Source organism: Coenobita brevimanus, chromosome 93 (genome assembly GCF_032717465.1).
Source record: "Coenobita brevimanus isolate Jiangsu-jjx chromosome 93, ASM3271746v2, whole genome shotgun sequence".
Taxonomy (NCBI): Eukaryota; Metazoa; Arthropoda; class Malacostraca; order Decapoda; family Coenobitidae; genus Coenobita; species Coenobita brevimanus.
In genome coordinates, this window is record NC_137046.1 from 23,647,719 (window position 1) to 23,672,296 (window position 24,578).

Consider the following 24,578-nt stretch of genomic DNA (forward strand, 5'->3'; position numbering starts at 1 on the left):
ATATGACAGGGTGGATAGACAAGGATTGTGGAAAGTGTTAAGAATATATGGAGTAGATGGGAAGTTGTTGAATGCTGTGAAGAGTATGTACGATGGTGCGAAGGCTGCAGTGCGTGTGGATGGTGAACTAAGTGAATTTTTCTCTTTGAAAGTTGGTTTGAAACAAGGATGTGTCATGTCTCCATGGTTGTTCAATCTGTACATGGATGGGGTAATAAAAGAGGTACAAGGTAGGGTAGTGGATGTTGGAGTGGCCCTGGTGAGAGAGGATAGTGTTTGGAAACTCCCTGTACTGTTGTTTGCAGATGATACTGTGTTGTTGAGTGAAGACGAAGGGGAGCTGCAAGGCTTGGTGGATGAGTTTGAAAGAGTGTGTAAGAAACGGAACCTAAAGGTGAATGTAGGGAAGAGTAAAGTGATGGTCTTTGAGAGAGGTGAAGTTAGTGAATGTACAGCAAGGTTAGATGGTGAGGAATTGGAAAATGTGAGTACGTTTAAGTATTTAGGTAGTGTGATGAGTAAGGATGGAGGTTTGGAGTGTGAAGTGCTTGAAAGGGTACAGCAGGGAAGAAAGGTTGCTGGTTCCTTGAAAGCAGTGATAAGAAACAGGGAAGTGAGCATGGAAGTGAAAAAGTTACTACATGACAGTATTGTGATACCAACTCTAACGTACGGAAGTGAAGCTTGGACATTGTTGGAAGGACACAAGTCAAGAGTGAGAGCAGTGGAAATGAGTTATTTAAGAGGAGCCTGTGGAGTCACGTGGAGAGACAGGCTGACGAATGAGGATATAAAGGAGCGTTGTGGTGTGGATGTGGATGTGATAGGAAGCGTTATGAGGAACACACTGAGGTGGTTTGGCCATGTGGAGAGGATGGAGGGCGAAAGACTGACGAAGAGAGTGTATGTGAGTGAGGTGGAGGGGGGAAGAGGGAGGGGGAGGCCGAGGATGAGATGGAGGGATGGGGTGGAGAGGTATATGAGAGAGGGGGGTGTGAGTTGGGAGCAGGGCAGTGAAATGGCGGGGGACAGGGCGACTTGGAGGCGATTTGTTTGTGGCCACCCCAAACGGGATTGAGGCGTCTGGCAATAGATAGATAGATAGACTTCAACGAATTTGATAGAAGAGAATTACCTCAACAGAAACTCATCTATCAAAAGAGAATGCTTCGGAGCACCGAAATCGATCTCTAACGGCTGGTTTGAGGCGGGCATGCTAAATTTAGCAAGGATCGAGCGCTCAGTGTAATCCAGTGGTGATTAGGGACATAAAAACGGCCTGAAACTGGCCCTTAAGTGAAACCCCCTGATGACATTTCTTTTGGTACCTACTGGGAACTCAACGGCTGTGTGTGTGTGTGTGTGTGTGTGTATATATATATATATATATATATATATATATATATATATATATATATATATATATATATATATATATATATACAGTTTTCAGATGTTCTCTATCGCCAGTCACCCTTGCAGAATGCATGGTATCGATGGTTCTTTCAGAGACCATCAGTATGCACTTTCCAGCATTTATTTTCAAGTTTCACAGCTCTTATACGAGTACATACCCAAATTCACTAACCAAGACCTGTAACTTTCCTTCCCTGCCCTCACTATCAAACTAGCCTTGATACCCTTTTCTGTCATCTTCACTTCCCTAAATACGACCGCCCTTATATACAATATGCCGTCAAGGAAATACCACACGCCCTTGCTTCAGATTCTCCCTCAGAACAAAGTCCTCGCAGTCTATCTATCTATCTGTTAATCTATCTGTCTTTGTACCTATCTACCTATCTATCTATCTAGATTCTTAATGTGAGCTCCTGACGTCTCGTGCTGGCTGTCGAGATTGCGTGTGCAGTATGGCTGCTGCACGTCATCCTCAGCAGTGACCAAAACCGTGGTGAAAATGAATAAGGAAGTTCGCACTGGGTCTTCTGATGCAGTAGCGTGGTAACTGGTAACCCTGCCCTCTCCAGGCCATCAAAAGGAAGGGAAAGACAGATCCCCCTGCATCACCTGTTGCACGACCTGAAGTGTCTCGTGCACTTTCTTAGCCGTTAAGGTGATGGGAGAGGCAATCTCTCTCTGTCTCCTTATGTGGCTGGACTGTGATAGATGTCTTACATCCTTCCCAGGATGGATATACACCCAATTTGAACTCTTCGTCAGTAAACTTGGTCAGTGCAGTTTTCAAAGAGTGCTAATAACAGTGGGTGCTTGGGTCTCAGAAAAATATCTTGAGATAAGCATTTGTGGGGGTTGTTTCTTCATTCAGCATCTTCTTCACGAGGCATTTTGACTCCATCATGGGTCGTGTGTGCGATTTGTGGGGAACTTAACTGGATTTATCCTCGTGTGGAAAGCACTGTGAAGCCCTTAGTGGCAAATTTAAGTGACTCGGAGTTAGGGGAAACTGCGAACAGCTGAGTTGTTTTCCAAGATTATATGACACTGAGCAAAGACGTAAAAAGTAAACTTCACTAGTTCTATGAGCCTGAAAAAAATTGGCTATGAAAGAAGAAAAAAGAGCGGAGAGGTATATGAGAGAGGGGATGTGAGCTGGGGGGGGGGAGGGAGGATGGTGAAATGGTGGGGGACAAGGCGACATGAAGGCGATTTTTTTGTGGCCACCCTTTGCTGGATTAAGGCGTCTGGCAATAGATAGATAGATAGAATTTGGTTAATGCAGGTTTTGCTGATCTTCCACAAGACCAGATGTCCTGGATGAGAAAGCCCAAGCTTGCATTCAATATGGACGATGGGCATTAGTGCCAAATTGGTGACATGTAAAGGTTTGTGGGCTGTGTGGCACATAGGACTCCTGGGCTTAAGGAAACAGGCTGTTGATCCTATGTTCAGACTAGTCATGCACAGAATAAGCGAGCGACAATAACAATAGAGACACGTTATCACAGTGTGGAATGACGCATGATCTAAATGGCTCATTTGAAAACAGATAGGACACAGCTTACTACATTTTATAAGATTTAGATGAGCAGAAATGAAGCGTATAGGTGCCTTGAAGTACGTAAGTTTTAAAAGCAAAGTGTAACACAATATATTTAGATATTTCAAATAACAGAAACAATACGATGGAATGCATGGGATGTGATAAAGGGGTGCATGTAGAGAGTGTAGTACATAAAGCTAACACAGAGGGCTGCACTGTTGCTTAGTGCAGTAATGTGTAAAAAACTAAATTAATAATCTATCTGAAGTGGGGTGGAGGGGCACACTGTAATGACACGTTTTAGGAAATTTGACGTCGAAGAAAGACAAAACACCATAAGAGAAAGGGAAAGACTGATGCATATGAGGGACACTGAAGGATGACTACTTTTATCAGTATTTCTGAAACGGTGTCTGTGTTTGTCCGTTTGGAAAATTAAAGGGAAACTATCAAGATGGTTACCAGAGCTGGGCACTTTTGCAATCACTTCCACAAATCGCAAATTCCGCAATTACGGAAGGGGGATTTCGTTTGCGGATTTGCGTTTGCAATAAATTTTATGCAAATTTGCGGTTCTAAGTTTGTGGAAATATTCCAAAAATGCAAACCTGCCCGCAAACCAGCGTGACCTTTGAGAAGTTTGAGCGGTTTGTTGTTATGAAAGGCAACATGGACCTTCTCAAGATAGAGTTGTCTCTGTTGTTGGAGGAGTCTGACTGTGACTGAGGGGTGAGGACTGAGGAGGTTAAAGCCGAGGAATAAAAGTGGATTGGTGTGTCAACTTGTCAAGTGTGAGCTATGAAGTGTAATAATTTAATTCATTTATCTACAACAGTGAATGCTTTACCCTTGATTTGTAGTAAAAGTAGTTTAATATACTAATATAATAATATTTAAATATTATTGTTAAGAATTAAGAGTGTTATTTGCTTGAATCTGGAATGTCCCTGTTGATTCTCGCATTTGAAGTTGCTAACCATAGTTGCCAGATAGCCTAATGTTGCGAGTGTAGGTATTTTGGAAAGTTTTTCATTAATATTTATGTTTCCTTTCTATAATGTTTTATTTTGGTGGTTATGTAAAATTCACATTTAATTTCAGTTTGTATGCCAAAGCATTTAGAGTGTTCTGTAATGTAAGAAAACTGTGGCATGTTTTGGATGTCTCCGATTCCGTAACTGTAGGTGCTACAGTAAATTAGAAGATCGAGTGTAATGCAACATTATATAAGGATGGACGAGAGAACAGAGGAGTTTCAGTAAATTTTAGTTGTACTTGTGGCCTTGTGAAGTTAGTGTAGCTCTGGAGTTGTGAAGCTGACAGTGTAATTATCTGCAATTATCTGCTCGTGTTTACATACAATGCCCTAGCTGATCTCTTGTTGAAAGGCTGCCTCTATGAAGAACAACTCACTGGGCAACGTCCTTCCTTTACTGAAGTACTGCTGTTGGAGCCTGTGGCAGTGTGGGACAAAGACGTAACAAGGTATTTTAGCTTTACTACAGATATAATTTTATATACAAATTGTTTGCGTTTGCATTTGCATTTGTTGAACCGCAAATTTCAAGAAGTTTGCAGATTTGTGGTTGCTGAAGGTAATGGTTTGAATTTGCTGATTTGCGTTTGCGGAAGTGAATTTTCGCTTGAGGAGCCCAGCTCTGAGGGTTACAAGGGAGTCTAACAGATAACTTTTTACAGGGAGTTTATTTGCATTATTTAATGTTGGTTAAGCGCACCTCTGAGTGCCAGAATTAGGAAAAATCAAGTCACTAATGAAGTCAACATGGTTGAGCTTGGGGGACAGTTACTGTAGAGGTTTTAACCATATCAGTGTTATTACAATGGGGCGGGTGAGTGGGAGAATAGGTGGGGTGGCCAGGTGAACGAATGGGTGGGTGTGGTGGGGCAGCGTGGGTAGGTGAGCGAATGAACACGATGAGTGAGTGTGTGTGAATGAGTCGGAAGGGTGGGTGGGTGGGTGGGTAGGTGGGCAGGAAGATTGGGTGGGAGGGTGGGTGGGAAGGGTGAATTTGTGGGTGGATGGGCAGGATGGGTTGGTGGGTAGTCAGAATATTGGTCCATAGGGAGTAAAAGGATTGGTGAGTAGTGGGAATATAGGTCCATAGGGAGTAATTGGGTTGGAAGATGTGTGGCCGGGTGACTCTGTGGGCAGGATGGATGGGTGGTTGGGTGGGCAGTAGGAAAATAGGTCCATAGCGTGAAGAGGCTCGTAAAACTGATCTATGGCGATTATTCCTCTGTGGAAATAGGCCCAAGGAGGAACATAGGTGTACTGGGTAAAATGGAACTCTGGAGGTTGTGTCCTACAGGGCGGTGGCTCCCCAGGATCTCAGGCACTGCCGGTTTGCACTGACATAATTTTTTACTCGGGCAATACTGGATTTCCTGCTGGCTGCACAATCAAAATTCAATGATTGAGGGTCGAATGTCGAGGCTATGTAGCTAAAAACTGAATCAGTAATCATATGCAATGTACAGAAATAAAACAATGATATGACGATAACCAACAATATGGAAAAAATTAAAAGGGGACACGAATGGTGACATAAGAAAAGGAAATGACAGAGAAATTCGTTGTTCAGTAAATGTGTGCTGCTCTGAATTTGTAACACTATGCCCACATGTTCACTACCTCTCTCCATTGTTCCCATAACCTGAGTGGATTTCTCCATGTCCACACTACATTTTCTTTGCCCTCATTCCTCAGCCTGACAGGGACAAGATGTCTCTCTTGTTTCTGAAAACTGGATGCTGGGGCTTCAACTGGATATTACCAAGCGAAGGCAGTGCAGGCAGGCATGGTGATTTCCTGGGCCACATCCTCACTATATATTAATTGAATTCTTGCAGGTGCACTGGCAGGGGACAAGAGAGTGGAAAGAACTGATGTGAGGTTGGGATGTTTAAGAACAATTCGAAAAGAGAATGATCTGAGGAAGCTAGCGACGTAGAAAGCAGAGGGAAGAGGTCTGAAGCTGGCATGTGCAAGAAGAAGGTCGTGAAAACTATCCCAGCCTTCCATGCACTCAGTTCGCAAGTATGGAGAGGGAGATGTGAGGCTGGCTGAATGCATGAGACCCCAGTTCTTGGCAGGTCCAGTTGGCCATGCCACTAACGTTACGTTTTTCTGCTCTGTTTCCGAGTCTCGTTTTGGAGGTGGGATGGTGAACGACTGTATCAGATGAGGGATGAAGCTGAACTCCCTCAGATCGTTGGTTGCTTGACGGTATTACTAACTTTACTATAACATCTGACTCATAAGGAAAATAATGGTTGGTCAGAGCCAGACTGACTCCTTATTTCCTCTGCCAACGAAGTTGGAGGAGGTTATGTATTCACCAATGTTTGTCTGTCTGTCTGTTTGTCCAGACGATATTTCCAAAAGTTCTCAATTAAAAATTCAATGAAATTTTGTGGAAGGGAGGGGCATTGGCCAAGAAAGGATTAAATAAATTTTGGGACGGATCCTGATCCTGCAATGGTATTGGCGGAGGTACGCGCTCTCTGAGTGCATTCTAGTTATGTACATTATTCATAGTAGTATAATGTGAAAATGAATGATGTTTAGTGAAAATGGATATGAACCGTATGAACTTAAACTGCCAATTACAAACAGTATATGACTGATAATTTTGTCATAAGATGGGGGTATTAAAAAGGAATAATAAAATGATGGAAACTATTTAAGAATTTTTTCTTATATTCCAGTTAATGTCTGTCGGACTTTATCACTCCTCGCCCCCCCCCCTCTTCCAGCATGTCTGTCCCTCTCTACGTGTCCCGTCACTTACTCAATGAAAGGAACGCGGTCCAGCAGCGTGGTGGCACCCTCAGGGTTGTCGAGGTCCGGGTTGTTCCTCATGGTCCAGACTATCTCCTGGGTCCAGGTGGTGCCGCATTTGGGGTACGTCATCACCACCACGTCACTCGACCGCCACTGACACACACAAGACATTAACACATTAACATATCGCTCAACTTCATACACATGAAATGAGAAAACTTTTTTTTTACATCTCACTCTTTCAGTGTGAACTCTGGGATATACTTCCTAGAAAGTAATAAACCTATTGTAAATAAATACAGTGCATTTATAATCATTGTGTCAGACTGAAGCCCCGTACTTGCGCTGCATAATAACGAGACGCGTTGCCGAGGTTCCACCTATACAGTACACATGGTGACGTTACCATTGTGATGGAAAATGATGTAGGTAAACCATTTGTTAAAACAGCCCGGCAAGATGGCCAGCAAAAACAACTGCAGTGGGTAACCTAACTCCATTCCTTCCAACCCCCCCTCACCATGGGTACAAAACAACCTGTGGAAGCAACACCCTCGGCTCCTGCACGTGTACCCTTAGCAGCTTGTTCTTCATATGGCACTTTTATCCATCAGTTTGGTTCTACTCAACACTCGTTCTCATTCTGCATTACTCCTGGAAGTTCATATCATTCCCTTCACCTCTCTGTCGAACATATGTCCCTATTTCAGCCTCACTGCAACCTGAATCCTTACCTCTCTCTGCGCATGTTTTTTTCATCTTCAAAACTGGCAAGGGACTGCTTTTAGTCTTTTCTTTGCCTCATTGTAATCGTAGGCACCATTTTCATTTCGCCTGTTATTTAGCAGACATTGTATGTCAATTCTAATGAAGCCAAAGAAATCATATTTAACATCCGAGACCCTTTTTTTTCCTGTATTTGTCGTGTTCATAAACACCAATACGTTACATATATATATATATATATATATATATATATATATATATATATATATATATATATATATATATTGGAGAGGTGGGTGATAGTTAAGTGTTCAGGAAGGAATTCGTGCAGAGAGTGAGAAGGTGTGGGGGACAATGTTCTTTAAGATTAACTTTTCCATGATTTTAAACGACGTGCACAGTAGAGATATTGTTTTGTATTATGCAGGAATATTGGAAAAATGTACGGTCGGCTTCATATTGAGTGAAGGGGAATGGCAAATGGAGCCATAGAATCTTCGCCGGGAACCTGTCTGTGTTCTGCCAGGGTCCCTGAGTATTGGTGCATCTAATTTAACTCATGCCCTTCGTTTCGAGGGTTAAATAATGCTCTCCACAACTCCACAGGGACACAGCCCACATAAACATTCTTCGTAGTCTGTCCCACTCAACCTGTGTCCCACTTGCACACCACATCCACCAAACATATTTGGGAAAACAAAAAGGCGTCCATACTGACCCAATCAGGTCTGTTTCCCAGGACTGCCCAGTGTCTGGAGAAGCCACAGATGGAGCAGCTGAAATGGCTCTTGGTGAAGTATGTTGATGGTTTTTCCACAGAAGACCTGGACCTCGGATGCACTGACCTGGTGGAACACCACAACGACGTTGGTGATCATCGACCAGTAAAACAAGCTCCTAGAAGGATAGCTCCAGCCTGCCCCCTGGAGTTGGAGAAACTGATGGAAGATCTATGTCAACAGGGCCTGACTGAAAGATCCAACAGTCCATGGGCGTTTGTAGTCGTGCTGGTGAAGAGGATGGATGGTTCCTGAAGGTGTTGTGTGGACCACCGGGCCCTCAATGACATCACCGTCAAGGACTCCTACCCTCTGCCAAGGATGGACGACACGCTTGATGCCCTGGTCAGAGCAAAGTGGTTCTCAATCCTGGAGTCTGGAGTCAGGGTACCACTAGGTCAAGATGGCAGATGCTGATAGGAAGAAGACTGTTTTCTCATACAGCCAGGGACTTTATCAGCTTAAGGTTATGTCCTTCAGGTTGTGTAATGCTCTGACCACCTTTGAGTGTCTGATGGAAAGGGTACTGGAAGGACTACATTGGAAGACAGCCTTGATCTACCTGGATGATGTGATTGTTTTTGGGAAGACCTTTGGGCAAGAACTGGAAAGTCTGTCTGACTTCTTCGATCATTTCAAAACTGCACATCTAAAGCCTAGCTCCGAGAAGTGTTGCTTGTTCCAGAAGGTAGTTTAGTATCTATTCCACATCATGAGTGAGTCAGGAGTCCACACTGACCATGAGAAGGTAGCTGCTGTGAAGGATTGGCCGGTGCCAACCAGTGTAAGGGTGCTATGGAGTTTCCTAGGTTTGTGCTTCTACTGTCGCCAGTTTGTGAAGAACTTTGCCACTGCAGCAGTAACACTACACCGGCTCAGGAAAAAGAGGTACATACAAGTCTTTGTGGGGTGAGTCAGCTGAGGACTCCTTCATGTAGCTGAAAGAGGTTTTGAACAGTATGCCTACTGTATATTTAGATAACCAGATTCTTCCAGATCTTGGATTACGATGCCAGTGATGTTGGGGTTGGTGCTGTGCTTTCCTCGACAGTACAGAGAAAGTGTGGCATTCTACAACAGGAAGTTCAGTGCAGTGGAGAGGAACTACTATGTTACTCAAAAGGAACTTCTAGCAATAGTGAGGAGCTTCAGCTACTTCCACCCCTACTTGTGTGGGTCATGCTGTGCTGAGGTGGCTGAAGTCCCTTAACCCATACCATGCTGGGGGAAAAAATAAAAGGCTGATGGCCTTCTATGCTGGCTGATTTTGGATTTTCTTTTTTTCTGGCTAAATGGACTTAATACATCAATATAAGATCAGTGGCACTAATAAAAGTAATCACCAAAGCCAGATAGTTGGTGTAATCGAGTCAGGGTGGTGCCACTCTACCTCTGAAATCTTTGAGGTTACTGAGAGAGCAGAGCATCTATTAGCTTGTGAACTGAGTTTGGATTTTTTTGTGGTTAATTGGGCTTAATACATCAATATATGATCCTTGGCACTAATGTAAGTAATCACCAAAGTCCGAAAGTAGGTTGAAACGAGTCAGGTTGGTGCCACTCGACCTCTGAAACCTTCAAGGATACAGACAGAGCAGAGCAGCTGTGAACCTGCTAAGACTCATTCGCCTCCGTGATCCTAAATCAGTGTTGTAAGCATAGCGGAGAAATGTCTGAAGTTAGCAAGATATGATATTATCTTCTATTTTACTTTGGTTGCTTGCAGTGACTTCTCAGTGCTGCAGGACGTAGAACTACATCACCAGCGTTTTTGATGGAGAAGTAGATCTACGTTGCTAGCATGGTACAGGTTAAGGACCCTGCAGGACAGCTAGCTTGGTGGATTGGCAAGCTGAAGTGGCATAACTACATGACTGTTCACCAACCCGGATGAGTCCATGGGAATGACAACAGCTTGAGACGGAGACCATGTTCTCTAGAGTGTCAGCACTGCAGCCACAAAGAAGATAGCAGGAAGAAATTCTGCCATATGGTGGTGGAGTCAGAGAACCTTGCAAATGATATGGGAAGGCAGCAGTGCGAGGTCCAGAATCTGCCGCCACTTGTAGAGTCCCTGGGCCAAAGTTTGGTGCGCCCACCATGGGAGTGAATCTTCGGGGCGAGCCCTGTTACTAAGAGTTACTGGGCTCAGTAAGATATTCTGCAGCTGCCTGGACAATGGAGAACTGCACACCATTTGATGACTCCTGATAGATTCACCACGACTAGCTGACAGTACTGCGAAAGAAGCTGTGGGTGCCAGTTCTGAAGAAGATGAATAGCAGCATAACCAGTGGATACCTATTAGAGAAGACCTTGAACCACCAGCGTCGAAGGATTTTTACGCGGGAAGGTAGTGGTGCTAGGAATGTGATGTCTACTGTACAAAGAAGGGACCCAATATATATTTTTTTAGGAGGCGTCCACACGTGTGCTCAAACAAGTGTTGGCAACATGTAAGCAACACAGTAACGAACAAGCTGCAAACATGTTGGGAGAAGCAGTGTCCAGATCAGGTTGGCAACATCGTGATGAAATCTCAACTGCCTCGTATGGACACACTTATCCCATAACCTCTGCTGCCAGTGTTCGGAACTGTACCAAAACATGTTTGCATGCATTGTCCAAATACAAATACTGCTACAAACATGTTCCCGAACATGTTGCCAGCTGTGTTGCCAACATATGTTTGAGCACACGTGTGGATTCGCCCTTATCAGCTTCTAGATGAACTTCTGCAGCCACGGTGGAGATACCATCTCTAATCTCCTCAACAGAGGATCACCTAGTCTCCTCTGCACCATGGCAACCCACCCTCTCCTCAGTGCTACCACGAGGACCCAGACACTTTTTCGGTACCAGTAGACTTCTGTCCCTCCCTTCACATTCTTAGGGAAGGCCAAGTGTTCTGAACCCGTAACCCGTCTTACAAGGGTTCTGGGTTCATTACAAGCCTGAATACACAGTTGTACATCCTCGTCCACCGTTCTGCGATCAAAATTCCTAACCCCAGGAAGGTTGGGAAGTCTGTAGCTAAAGAAGAAAAGGTTGACTTTACAAGCGAAGAAAAAAAAAAAAAGCTAAAGCAACCACAGACACCTGCCCTTCAAGATGTCAGTTGCAGGGATCCAGCCACGTCCCAGTCAGACAATAACACCATCGTTGATGTGATGCTGGAGAAAGCAACATCCCAAAAGCCCAGATTATCGCTTGCATACAATCTGCAGTTGCAGTTGATTCAGAAAAGCATGCAGACCGTGTCAGCACAACAAACTGACCTTTATTTCAACTCTTTAAAAGGCAGTTACTGGAAATCCACAGCTCCCTCCTCTGCCTTCAGACCTTCAGCTTGATGACAGCCTATCACACTCCTGCCTAACTGAATACCTCCTAAGGTGCGGGGCTACACACCGGTCTCTCCAAGCAGAGATGACACCGATTCCACCCAGACCATCGACGTTGGCATCGACGATTATCTTGTTTCTCCATCACTACCACCTCCGTCATCCCCTCCAGCCTCACCAAAACATTTTGATACTTTTTCTCCAGCTAAGAAGATGAACAATCCTCCTCTTCCTTCTCCTCCTCATCCTCCTCCTCCTCATCATCATCAACAACAACAATAACAACAACAACAATATACGGACCTCATTTTAAGCCTAAGAATGGGGTATAGGAAGGATCCAGACAGCAATAAATGACCTGATAGATAAAGAACTTGCAAAATTCTGCTCAAGTAAATGAGCCAACACTCATTCACTCACCATACAAGCCCCGAGAATCCTGACTCCACATCACGGGCATAAACATCCGCAGTTCCGCGCTTCATGTTACCTATGAGCTAGAGTCTCTGGAATGGAACAGGGATGCTAATAATCTATCATATTCTCCTCTGTACAGAACCTTACAACCACTTTGGTTCACTGTCAGTTCCCAAGCCTCATCGACATCCATACCTCGATTTCTCACACACTTATACTGTATGTCATATCTATCCACAATCTTCTCGACCTTCCACTTCCCCCACCTTTAAACTCGCTCAGATGCACCCTCTTCACCACTCTGTTCATTCCCATTCTCTGCACATGACCACATCCGTCAAAGCAAAGTTTTTTTCTACTTATTTGTCCACACACTTCCTTTTCCCACAACTTTTATGAATCATATTCTTCTTTAATCTTTATCCTATCTACTCCCCACACACTCTGCAAACAATCATCAATAGTTCCATACCAACTGTCCTTTCATTTAACTTTTAATTTTCATATTATACAAACGACTATATTGTATACAGTAAGTGCTAAAACACCATGCAAGCCACTTGCATCCGCCTCACTCAACCCTCTGTTTTGTATCAAGGCATTCATAGCACAAGCCATTTTCCGTGGCTGTGTTACTCATCATTCTATTGCACTTCCTTTGCACATTTACCTCTCTTCTCTGTCACTGCAACCAAGTAATCAAACTCTCTCACCAATTTGGGGGAGGAGGTGGCTCAATCGGTAGAGAGGTGGCCTGCAGTCCTACCGGACCCAGCTTCATATCCCCGCTGGGGCCGGGAACAGTTTAAGGATTTGAATTTCATGTAAAGCAGACTTTACCGATCTACCAGAAGACCCGCCGACATGTCATAAAAATACCCCGCTAATACCAATACACCAGTCCTGTATGAGACAGCTCTAGCATGTATTCAATATGGACGGTGGGTGTTAACGCCGAAGTGGTGGCATGTAGAGGTGTATGATATGTAGGATGACTACTGGGCCTTGGGAGCAGGCTGTGAAGCCTATGCCCAGAGTCGAGCACATAAAAAAAAAAAAAATACAGTCTCACTTCTCTCACCATCACATCACACTAAGTCCTCTTCTCTCACAACAACTCTCAGTTAGTTCTCACCCACATTTACTTCTAAATCCTGACCCCAACAGACATCCACAAATCACTGCACCAATCGGCCAGGTTCTTGTCCACTACTTGGAAGCGTCAGATTTTATGTACTCTCCCTTCACTCTTCTTTACTTGCCTCAACGCTGTCTCCGTAACTCGTGTTTCAACCACACTCATAATCACATCCTTATGCAGTATATACTGAACACACAACGGGACATCACATAGTTTTGTTTCACTCCAACACGGATCATACACCAGTCACTTCGATGTTCACCTGCTTTTACACATACTTCACAGCTGTCATAAAAACTCTTAACAGCATCAACAGCTTTCCATCCACATCATAATATGATGTGGATTATTATATTTGAAACAAACCACAGTCCTTCTATTTTTTCTTGTCATTTACTTCTTCCAGGTCTATAAATGCAATAGGGTAATTATCGTATATAGTAATCCCTTTCACACGCCTTTTCCTGTGTGTCATTGTAATTATTTGATCCACATGTTACCAACCACTCCCCAAACCATCCTGTATGGCACTCATCTAGCCTTACTTTATAATTATTCTTCATTATACCTTTCATGCAACACTCAGCAGACTTTCCCACAATAATTTCTGGGTTCACTTCTACCACCTATATTCTTGTTCAGGGGTACAATCACGGCTTTTTCCCACCCTTATAATACATTTCCACTCATCCAAGTCTTCTTCCTTATATCTAGCAAACACTTCATTCCATTTTCTTTAGTACACTTAATCATCTCTGCATACACCTCATCCACACCTGATGTCGTTCCATTCTTCATTTTTTGTCAGTGGCACATTTATGCGCATTTCTTTTCTTGGCACACGGCGAAAACTAATCACATTTACTACCTTCTGCCTTCATTCCCATTCATCAGCTTTTCATCATACTCTTTCCTTCTGTCCCTTACTTGTATTATTTTGTTAGTATTCTTCCATTTTATTTCATTCCTCACACTTTGACACTTTTCACTTTCATTTCTACAATTTCGCAACTTTTTGCAGAAGTTTCTTTGCTTTCAAAGTAATATGCATCTTTCGTTGAAGATCGTCTTTTACTTTTTCTTTTCTCTTTACTAGTCTCTTTGCGTGCCTCTTACTCTCACTGTATCCCATTCTTTCGTTTGGACCCATTTCCTACGTGTACTCTAGCCAAGTAGGTGGCAGATGGTGGCGACCATCATCCACTCGAAGCAGTGCTGCTACTTCGTTTCATTCTTTCTCTGTGTCTGCTCTCCTCTCTTGCTGTTTCTCCCATCTTCCTGTCACTTTAGTTACTCTTCATTCCAATTCGGGTGGCTCTGGGCTGAGTGACAAGCCTAATGGTTTCCTGTAACCCAGTAAGACATTTTCAACATTGGGCGGTAAACATATTACCAAATAATGGGGTTTTGTGGAGCCTACTATGACGACCTAGTTAACTGGGTGGAGAGACGCAAACGCGGCTTCCATCCGGCAACCAAACTCAAGTCTTTTTCCTCGCACCTGTCTGTCAACCACAAGGGAATATCAGTTCACTGCACAGGACGGCCCTGCAGGGAAGGTTACTTGTCTGCGGTTGAGGGGTCTGCTCAGCTACATAGACTGATGTTGCTCAACAGCAACACCAACTCAAACAACGCTTTTCTTATTATTCCCCTACACTGACCTTGCTGCCTCTCTTCCACCAAGCTGTTACTTTCTTACTAGCTTCTGATCAAGTGACACCACGCACAGCTATAACATTCCTAAACAAACGCTCCTTATATGCATCCTCCAAGTTGTCCAGATTAATTTGCTTCCTTTTAGTTGACTTTAACCGCTCTGTTGCCTCTCTTCTGCCCCATCTTTGGTCCTCAGCATCTTCACCTTCTGTCTATCGCCCTCACCGCTATTCTGTTTCATTATCGAACTCGCTCCTTTCAGTTTTACCTTGCAAACCAAAATCACGTGATGATAAAAATCTTTTCATCATCTTCTCACACCACTAGTATCAATAATGCTCTCTCGCATCTTTCTTTCTACAAGCAAGGAATTAATCGGGCTCTTTTTGTAAATCTCTCCAGCCTCTCTGTGGCATGCATATTTACGTACGGCAATGAATACTGAACTAAGAAAAACGTTACACGCCTGCTGCCACCACCTCATTGCCTTCACATCGCTACCTCTCTACAATCATCCCATCTCTCCCAACCAAGACTGCCTCTCAACTCTCATCCCTCACAGAGGATGACCTCAAAAGCCTCTTGATCTTCAGGTGCACCAGCAACCAAGACATGACTGACATGATAGATAGAGTCATCCTCTCCATCAAGACCAGAAAGCTACAGTACCTTCACACTCGTACTGAGAATGAAACATCCTCCAGGCTGTTAAATCATCTGAGTCTGCTGCAGTTGTCCACTACGTCTGACGCAAATTCTACAACCGCGCTATCACCCCTAACTAGGCTTTGTATTCGGCTCGGTTCCCTCTGTAAGAGGGGATATTCTTTAAATAACAACTTCCATAAGGAAGAACAATTGTGGAAGGTTCCTTGCAATCTCGTACCGACTTGCTCAAGTTGGGACTCTTATCCAACCTGCAATCTGCTCTCAAGGCGACAAAGACACTCGCTTATCCTCTCTGAAGTCACTGTAAACACTCATACATCTATCAATCCAGTAATTTTACCATGGTTTGTTTAATGCCTTCATTAATTGTTGGGGTATTTGAAAAAGAGTTTATCTCTGTTGCAACCCATCAATAACTGAAGTGAACAAAAGTTTTTGTTTTGGACTGCAGAACATCTCATTATATAACTACTAAATGGTCTACTTCTGTTACTCATTATGACTCCAGTTCTGAATACTAATTTTTAAAATGAATCAACTCCAGTAACTTATGAAATACTGTAATAACTGTAAATTGACCAGCTGCATTGTTTATTACTTCAAATGCACCAGAAACAGATTAATATATAGCAGATAACAAAACCTAACCTTGAAATCGTAGAGTTCGTTGGCGAGGTTTTTGTATCTGTCATGAACAAGCCATCTGCCTGGAGTGAGGCGAATCAGGTTTGTCGTGTATCCATGAAAGTCCTTGCGTATCGCCTCCATCTCCTCTCCGTCCACTACCTCGACTTTGTGGCCACTCTTCAGCACCTGGAGGACATCAAGGAAATTAGTAACTGAACATCTGCTAGGCAAAAATAAGTGTGACCTCCTTACAGAAGTCAGATTCTTTCTGATATATTATTACTGTCGTTAATAGTTTGCTCTCGTTCAGCCAGTCCCAAAGAAGGGTGACCATTCTCAACCCTCTAACTATCGTTCAATTGTTTTAACATCCTGTGTCTCAAAAGTTTTCGAGTTTATTCTCAATAGAAAATTATTAAAGCAATTTTCCTATCACAACCTTCTTTCTGATCGTCAGTATTGGTTCCGTCAGGGATGCTCCGCTGGCGATCTTCTCACATACGTTTCAGATTCCTGCTCATCCTCTTTCTGGGACTTTGGCGAAAGCTTTGCCATTGCACTTGACATCTCAAAGGCTTTCGATCAAGTCTAGCATGAATCTTTAATTTCCAAACTGCCCTCTTACGGTTCCTATCCTTCTATCTGTGCCTTCATCTATAACTTCCTTTCTGGTCGTTCTATAGCTGCTGTTGTAGACGGCCATCGTTCTTCTAGATCTATCAGTACTGGTGTTCCTCAGGGCTCTGTCTTATCACCAACTCTCTTCCTTTTATTCATCAAAGACCTTCTAAACTGTACATATAACCCTATCCACTCGTATGCTGATGATTCCACCCTTCACCTCTCCAGTCGGTTTCCGCAACGTCCATCTCAGCAGTTACTTCAACAAACTAGGGATAAGGCTATGGCACACCTAATGTCTGACTTGGCTCGTATCTCTGACTGAGGTAATAATAATCTTGTTTTTAATGCATCAAAGACTCAGTTTTTACACCTATCAACCCGTCAAAATCTTCCACAGGAGTACCCACTAATGTTTAATAATATCCAGTTCAATCCGGCATCATCCTTGAACATGCTTGGGGTTTCATTCACTGGGGACTTATCTTGGAAAGATCATATCACATCTCTTGTATAATCTGCTTCCAAGAGATTAGGTGTGCTAAGCCGACTCTGTTCCTTCTTTACTCCTGCACAGTTGTTGACTTTATAAACGGATTTTATTCGCCCCAGTTTAGAGTACAACTCTCATGTGTGGGAAGGCTCCCCATATACAGCTCTTCTCAATAGGATGGAGTCAAAGTCTTTTCGTCTTATTAACTCTCCTCCTCTACCTGGTTCCTTTCAACCTCTGTCTCTTCACAGCACTGTTGCCTCTTTATCTCTTTTCTATCGCTACTTCAATGGTCACTGCTCCTCTGAACTGTCTGCTTGCATCCCTCCACCTTTACGACGGGAGCGTAGCACCCGTCTAGCAACAAACTCTCATCCCTTTTCTGTCCAGGTCTCTAATGCAAGAGTTAACCGTTACTCCCAGTCCTGCATTTATGCAACAGGTCAACTCTGGAACTGTCTCCCTCTGTCCGTATTTTCTGCTAGCTACGATCTCCAGTCTTTCAAACGCAGTGTGTTCAGGCATCTCGAAATGAATGGATCTTGAATTTGGCTCTCTTTTTTATATATATATATATTTTTTTGGAAGGAACTGTTCTGCGGTCTCATCCTTCTTCCTCGCATATATATATATAATGACAGGGTGATGCAATGGGAAAGTTGTATGCGGCCTTCATGGATTTCAAGAAAGCATATGAAAGGGTGGATAGACAAGGAATGCGGAAAATATTAAGAATATATGGAGTAAATGGGAAGTTGTTGAATGCCGTGAAGAGTATGTATGAGGGGGCTGAGGCTGCAGTGCATGTGGATAGTCAATTGAGTGAATTTATCCATCTGAATGTTGGATTGAAACAGAGATGTGTCATGTCTCCATAGTTGTTCAAGCTGTATATGGATGGGGCTAGAAAAGAGACACAAGGTAGGGCAGTAGATGTTGAAGCGGCCCTAATGAGAGGGGGCAACGTTTGGAAACTCCCTGTACTGTTTTTTGCAGATGGAACTGTATTATTAAGTGAAGGCGAAGGGGAACTGCAAGGCTTTGTGAATGAGTTCTGAAGTGTGTGTAAGAAACGGAATCTAAAGGTGAATATAGGGAAGAGCAGAGTTATGATCTTCGAAAGAAATGAAGTCACTCGATGTACAGTGATGTTGGATATTTAGGAAATGGAAAATGTAAGCTAATTTAAGTACTTGGGTAGTGTGATGAGTAAGGATGGAAGTATGGAGGGAGAAGTGTTTGAAAGGGTACAACAAGGAAGAAAGGTTGCGGTTCTTTGAAAGCAGTGACAAGAAACAGGGAAACGAGCATAGAAGTAAAAAAAATTCGCAACAGGACAGTATTGTGATACAAACTCTAATGTATGGAAGTGAAGCTTGGACCTTGTTGGAAGGACACAGGTCAAGAGCGTGAGCAGTGGAAATGAGTTATTTGAGAGGAGCCTGTGGAGTTACATAGAGAGACAGACTGACAAATAAGGAAGTGAAGGAGCGTTGTGTTGTGAATGTGGATGTGATAGAATGCGTTAGGAGAAATACACTGAGGTGGTTTGGCCATGTGGAGAAGATGGAGAACGAGAGACTAAGGAGGGCGGAAGAGGGAGGGGAGGCCGGGGATGAGATGGAGGGATGGAGTGGCGAGATATATCAGAGAAAGAGGTGTGAGCTGGGAGCAGGGCAGTGAAATCGCGGAGGACCAGGCAATATGGAAGCGATTTATTTGTGGCCACCCCTTGTAGGATTAAGGGATCTGGCAATAGATAGACAGATAGATAGAGAGATAAACAGTTAGACATTAATTTTAAATGATAGTACAAGGGGTACCCGGCGTTGCCTGGGTAAAACCCTATGATCGTGCATTGCCTGGGACCCTGGATGGCCGCTCCTTGTGGGAGAAGACCCGCAGGTTCCCAGTTTATCCTTGGGCCCATTTCCCTAGGGTGATATTCTCCATGGACCTATTTCTACTACTGACCTATTTTCCCACTACTCACCCACCAACCCTGCCCACCTATCCCACCAACCCTGCCCACCCATCCCACCAATCCGTGAACCTATCCAACACTCAGTGGCTAATACTACGGTTAAAGGAGTAAAAAATCAACGGTAATTGGCTTCTATCCTTCCACTATATTGAGTATTTCTGATTAATTATAATCTCGGCCATCAGAGGAGCCACTTTAGGTTATAGCACACGTTTTAAAACATCTAAATTCGCCGTAAGAAATTACACCTGTCAGAGATGTTAAAAGAGTTCCATATGCATCCCCTTTGATTTCCATAGAGGACAGAAGGACTGGCAGACAATCTCTCTCTCTCTCCCTCTCTCTCTCTCTCTCTCTCTCTCTCTCTCTCTCTCTCTCTCTGTATGTATGTATGTATGTATGTATGCAGCACATGAAACTCCAGGGAAATGCTCGCCTCATTTACCGTGTAACATAAAATATGATTGTGTGGTAATTACCAACACTTTTGTAACCGGAGACTAACTGCACCCTTTTTCCTTAACGCATTCTTTAAGTTAACGTATTTTAGGTACATTGATTAAAAAACTGTTGCACTGTAATGCACAGTTTCAGCTAATTTGGGGTACCAACAGACAAACAGAATGGGAATTTTGGTAGTATAAAAGGAGATTCCAGGCAAGCAAAAGGACTACTAAGCTTAAAGTGATCACAGCCGAGGGTATGAGTTAACGTTCACTGCACAGTTCTTTGCAGTGATTGTCTGAAACTCTTCTGAGCCGACTCTGAGACAGTAAATATAATTCTATTTTCTGTATTCGTACTTCATATTTAATTTTTGACAACCTTATCTTGCTCATATTTTTTTTCTAATACACTTATATACTGTACTAGATAGGCATACTGGGCCTGTGTTGCTGTTTCCCTATTAGATCTAACATATCCCGATAAATTTTTAAAATAGTTCTTCGTTCACACACGTAATTCTATTGTTCAGTCTCACTGTTGCAGCTTCCTGCCCCTGCCATCCAAGCGGTAAATTTCGTCATGTACACATTAAGTTCCTCTTCCTCTATCGACTAATCAATGGTAATTTTAATCGCTTGATTGCCCTCTTCCCCTCGCATACTGAGCTCATAATCAGTAATACTGTAGCATATCTTCGTGTTAAATTTAATCAGACGTAACCGAGACAAGGGAAGTCAAATACGCGGCCCCTAACTTTCTTAAATGTGGCCTGCTGCTTCGTGGTTGCTTCAGCTGCACTTTGACTAACAATGGACACTTAAATTATTATGTTAAAGTGTTGTGCTCTTTAACTGACTTTGTTGAGCTGAGAGTGTTTATTACACCTGAAAATTTTGCTGGAAGGGAAGAGCGTATCTAATGTCAATGCGACAGTTTACCAAATCTGCTGTTAATCCATTAAAAAATGTAACTTTTTCTCAGTTACATTAACTTTTGGCTTCCACACTTAAAAGGGCAGAGCACGTTTGAGTAAGAAAGGTTGATAAGGCTGTAATTTGATCTAAAAAAGGCAGAGTGCCACTTGGCTGGTATTAATGTACACACTGATTTTTTTTTTTTTTTTTTTTTTTTATAAAAGCCACTTAAATATACCCACTGCATGTACTTTTTCATGACCTGTCCAGTGCGTAGATCAGCTGTAGCTTTAACAAAAATGTCAAAATAACATTTATGATGATCATTTCCGAGGTTTCCAGCTTTTTTTCCCCGCATGGTGGCGAATTTTGAGGAAATCGAGTTTGGGAAAACCCATTAGTTTTCCATGAGATTTCTGACAATGTGTATTGGTCCATTGTAACTTTAATAATTTCTGCGACCACCCAGTTTTGGTGTTCAGACTGGCACTTTCTGGCTCATTTCACCAATAGGATAATGAATTTTGACAAAAGTCGCTTAAGTACTACTTATTACTTTTTCTTAAGCTTTCCGACGATGTGCAGAGAAACTGTACTTTACACAGGAAAAATCATCCAATATATTACCATTATGCCGGGAATCGAACCCGGGACTCAGATGAGAGCAAGACAGCAGTTCACTACGCTACGACCAGGTAAAAATGATCTCACATTGTCACAGTCTTTTAACCATGCAATGTCCCTCCGACACCACTGTGGGCATGAAAAGGCTGAGATAACCCCCTGGCACTTGAGCATGTGGATGCTTTTAATCTATCCCACGCACTTACGGCAAGTCATAATGAGAGTCCCAGGTTCGATTCCCGGCGTAATAGATATTTATTGGATAACGATGTGCGTAGATCTGCTAAAGATTTAGTAGTTTCCAAACTATCTCAGACTTGATGCTTTGCTCCACTACTTTATTAAATGCAACATAATGTTCTTGCTCACTTGCATGGACATTAAAATCGTTTGCAGTTTGTAAGAATAAAGTACTATACGAGATCACATCAATGAAAGGGAGTATAAAAGGTCATTCTAACGGTTACTTTTGGCTCTAAGCATGCCATTGTACGGGTTGCCCCGACTACCTTATTAGACACCGTTTTCCTGATGCAGTAGAGCCCCGCTTGGTCAGTCACAGTTATTTAAAACCCGTATATCTGTCGCAGTGATTACGGATCGGATTCATTGTTGTACTCGGTTTTGGCTAGCTAAAGTGATGAGAAAGCGCCCGAAGTATTTTTTTTTTTTTTTAAACCAAGATCGTTTTTGTATTTGTCTAGAGTAAGCTTAGCAGCAGTTTATTTATTTTCGCTTTGAGAAACTGTGTTAAGAAAAGATTAATGGGAAAGAAACTTCATGAAATAAAAATATCTACTTAAAATTATATTGCAGAAGAGTATTTATGATACATATAAGCCAGTCCAGCACTAACTAGATATGTTTTTTTTCAACTGTTTCTACTGTACACTGCCCAACATGGTGAATAAAGTTCTCTTTCCAGCCCCATGCTAGATTATTGTTTAATAACCACGAGCATTTCCACACGGGCTAGGGTGTGACAGGCAAGCAGTTGTGGTAACAGACTTTATTATGGTCAGTGGTGGGCAGCGCAAACGAAGAAGGACCTTGCACAAACGCAATGCGCAATCCACAGTTCACTAGCTAGCGCAAGCGCAAGTGCTCAATCTGACAAATATTTAGCTTGCGCAATGTCGCAAAGCGCAAGCGTAAACCATTTGCATATACTGTACTTGTGGGAATTACTGTAAAATATTGAGATATTTAAATAAAATAGCATACTTACTTTTATTTATTATTATTATTTTCTATTATTTGTAATTTGTACAAGTGCGCAATCTAATAATGAGCTTGCACATTGTCGCAAAGCACTAGCTCAAATCATTTGCATAGATTTGTGGGAAATACTGTAAAATATATATTGGGATATTTAAATAAATTAGCATACTTACTTTTATTAATTATTATTCTATCTATCTACTGCCAGTGCCAGACGCCTTAATCCCGTAAGGGGTGGCCAATGGCCACAAACAAGCAACAAATCGCCTCCATGTCACCCTGTCCCCCGCCATTTCACTGCCCTGGTCCCATCTCACACACCCCTCTCTCATATACTTTTCCACTCCATCCTTCCATCTCATCCTTGGCCTCCCCCTCCCTCTACCCCCTCCACTTCACTCACATACACTCTCCTCGTCAGTCTCACTCTCCATCCTCTCCACATGGCCAAACCACCTCAATGTGTTTCTCCTAACGCTTCCTCACATCCATATCCATGCTACAACGATCCTTCACTTCCTCATTTCATTTGTCTGTCTCTCCATGTAACTCCACATGCTCCTCTCAAATAACTCATTTGTTTCCGCAGCTCTCACTCTTGACTTCTGTCCCTTCAACAAGCTTCACTTCCATACATTAGAGTTGGTATCTCACATTACTGTCATGTAGTAACTTTTTCACTTCCATGCCCACTTCCGTTTCTTATCACTGCTTTCAGGGAACCAGCAACCTTTCTTCTCCATTTCCTCCTTTCACACATCCTTCCAAACTCCTCTACCAACTGTCTCAACCTCTCCTCCGAATCAGTCACCAGTGTAGTATCATCTGCAAACAGCAGCTGATTCAGATTCCACTCCCTACCATCAGCATTCACCAGACTCAAACCTGCACTTAACACGCATTCACCTCCCTTACAACACCATCCATATAAATATTAAACAACCAAGGTGACATCACATATCCCTGCCGCAGCCCCACTCAGCATTCACTAGACTCAAACCTCCACCTAACACTCTTGCATTCATCTCCATTACAACACCATCCATATGAATATTAAACAACCAAGGTGACATCACATATCTCTGCTGCAGCCCCACTCTCAAGGGAAATCACTCACAATATTTCCCACTCTTACACATGTTATACTTTTTACGTAAAAACATTTCAGTCCTTTGTAAAACCTACCATCTAATTCATACAAGCTCAAAACAGTCCACAAAACCTCCCTGTCGGTTCTATTATACGCTTTCTCTTAATCCATGAACACCCAAAACACATCCTTGCCTTTCACTAAATACTTTTCGCACACCTGTCTCACAGCAAACACCTGAGTCACGCATCCCCTCCCTCTCCTAAAGCCACACTGCTCATCACCAGTCACTCCCTCTGCACCCTCTCTGACTCTCTTAATCAACACTATCATACACTTTACATACAACACTCAACAGACTTATAACCCTAAAACTAGTACATTCATACTTATCACCCTTACTGTACATTTATAAAACGGAACCACACACGCACTTGCCCAGTCAATCAGCACCATACCGCTCACAAAATACTGTACCTTTATAAAACGGAACCGCACATTCACTTGCCCAATCAGCACCATACCGCTCACAAAACACACATTCAGCAATCTTACTAGCCACTCACCAATAGTAGCTCCATTACCATTCAGACATTCCACAACTGCAGCTTTCCCTGCTTTCATCTCCTTTCCTGCCTCATGCACTTCCTCCATTGGGATAAAAGAATCATTCAACTCTCCCAGCCAATTTAGTCCCTGCACCCTTCCATCTGCCACAATCTCAGCATTTACAGTCAATTTGATTGACCTGTGCAGCTGAAATGTATGCGGCAAGTAGGGTGTGTTTGATACGCGGCTGCTGATTGGCCGACGATGATGTCATTGATGTAAATGCAAGCATGTATTGTTGTGCAACATGCGGACGTAGGTGTACAGTCGCCAAACTTTCCACCTGGGCCACCTAGCCGCGAGAGGTGGGTAACGGGTGCTGGCAACAGTGTATCTGTTTGCTCGTGTGTACAGTTACCTCCACTTCTAACGAGTACAGCGGGTGGTGTGTTTGGTGAAATGTGGCACCACTGTGTTTGTTTACATCGAAGTAATGGTAAGTGAAT

General features: G+C 43.0%; 1 protein-coding gene across 1 annotated transcript in view; it reads right to left on the reverse strand.

Moving 5' to 3' along the window:
• LOC145412382 (sulfotransferase 1C4-like) overlaps positions 1–24,045 on the reverse strand; it is a 183,207-nt gene extending 159,162 nt beyond the window's left edge. Inside the window, exons 1-3 of the mRNA XM_080282271.1 lie at positions 24,001–24,045; positions 16,151–16,315; positions 6,775–6,920 (exon numbers count right to left, since the gene is read on the reverse strand). Of these exons, the coding sequence (XP_080138397.1) occupies positions 6,775–6,920; positions 16,151–16,315; positions 24,001–24,045 (356 nt within the window). The remainder of the gene's footprint in view (positions 1–6,774; positions 6,921–16,150; positions 16,316–24,000) is intronic.
• Between the last annotated feature and the right edge of the window lie 533 nt (positions 24,046–24,578).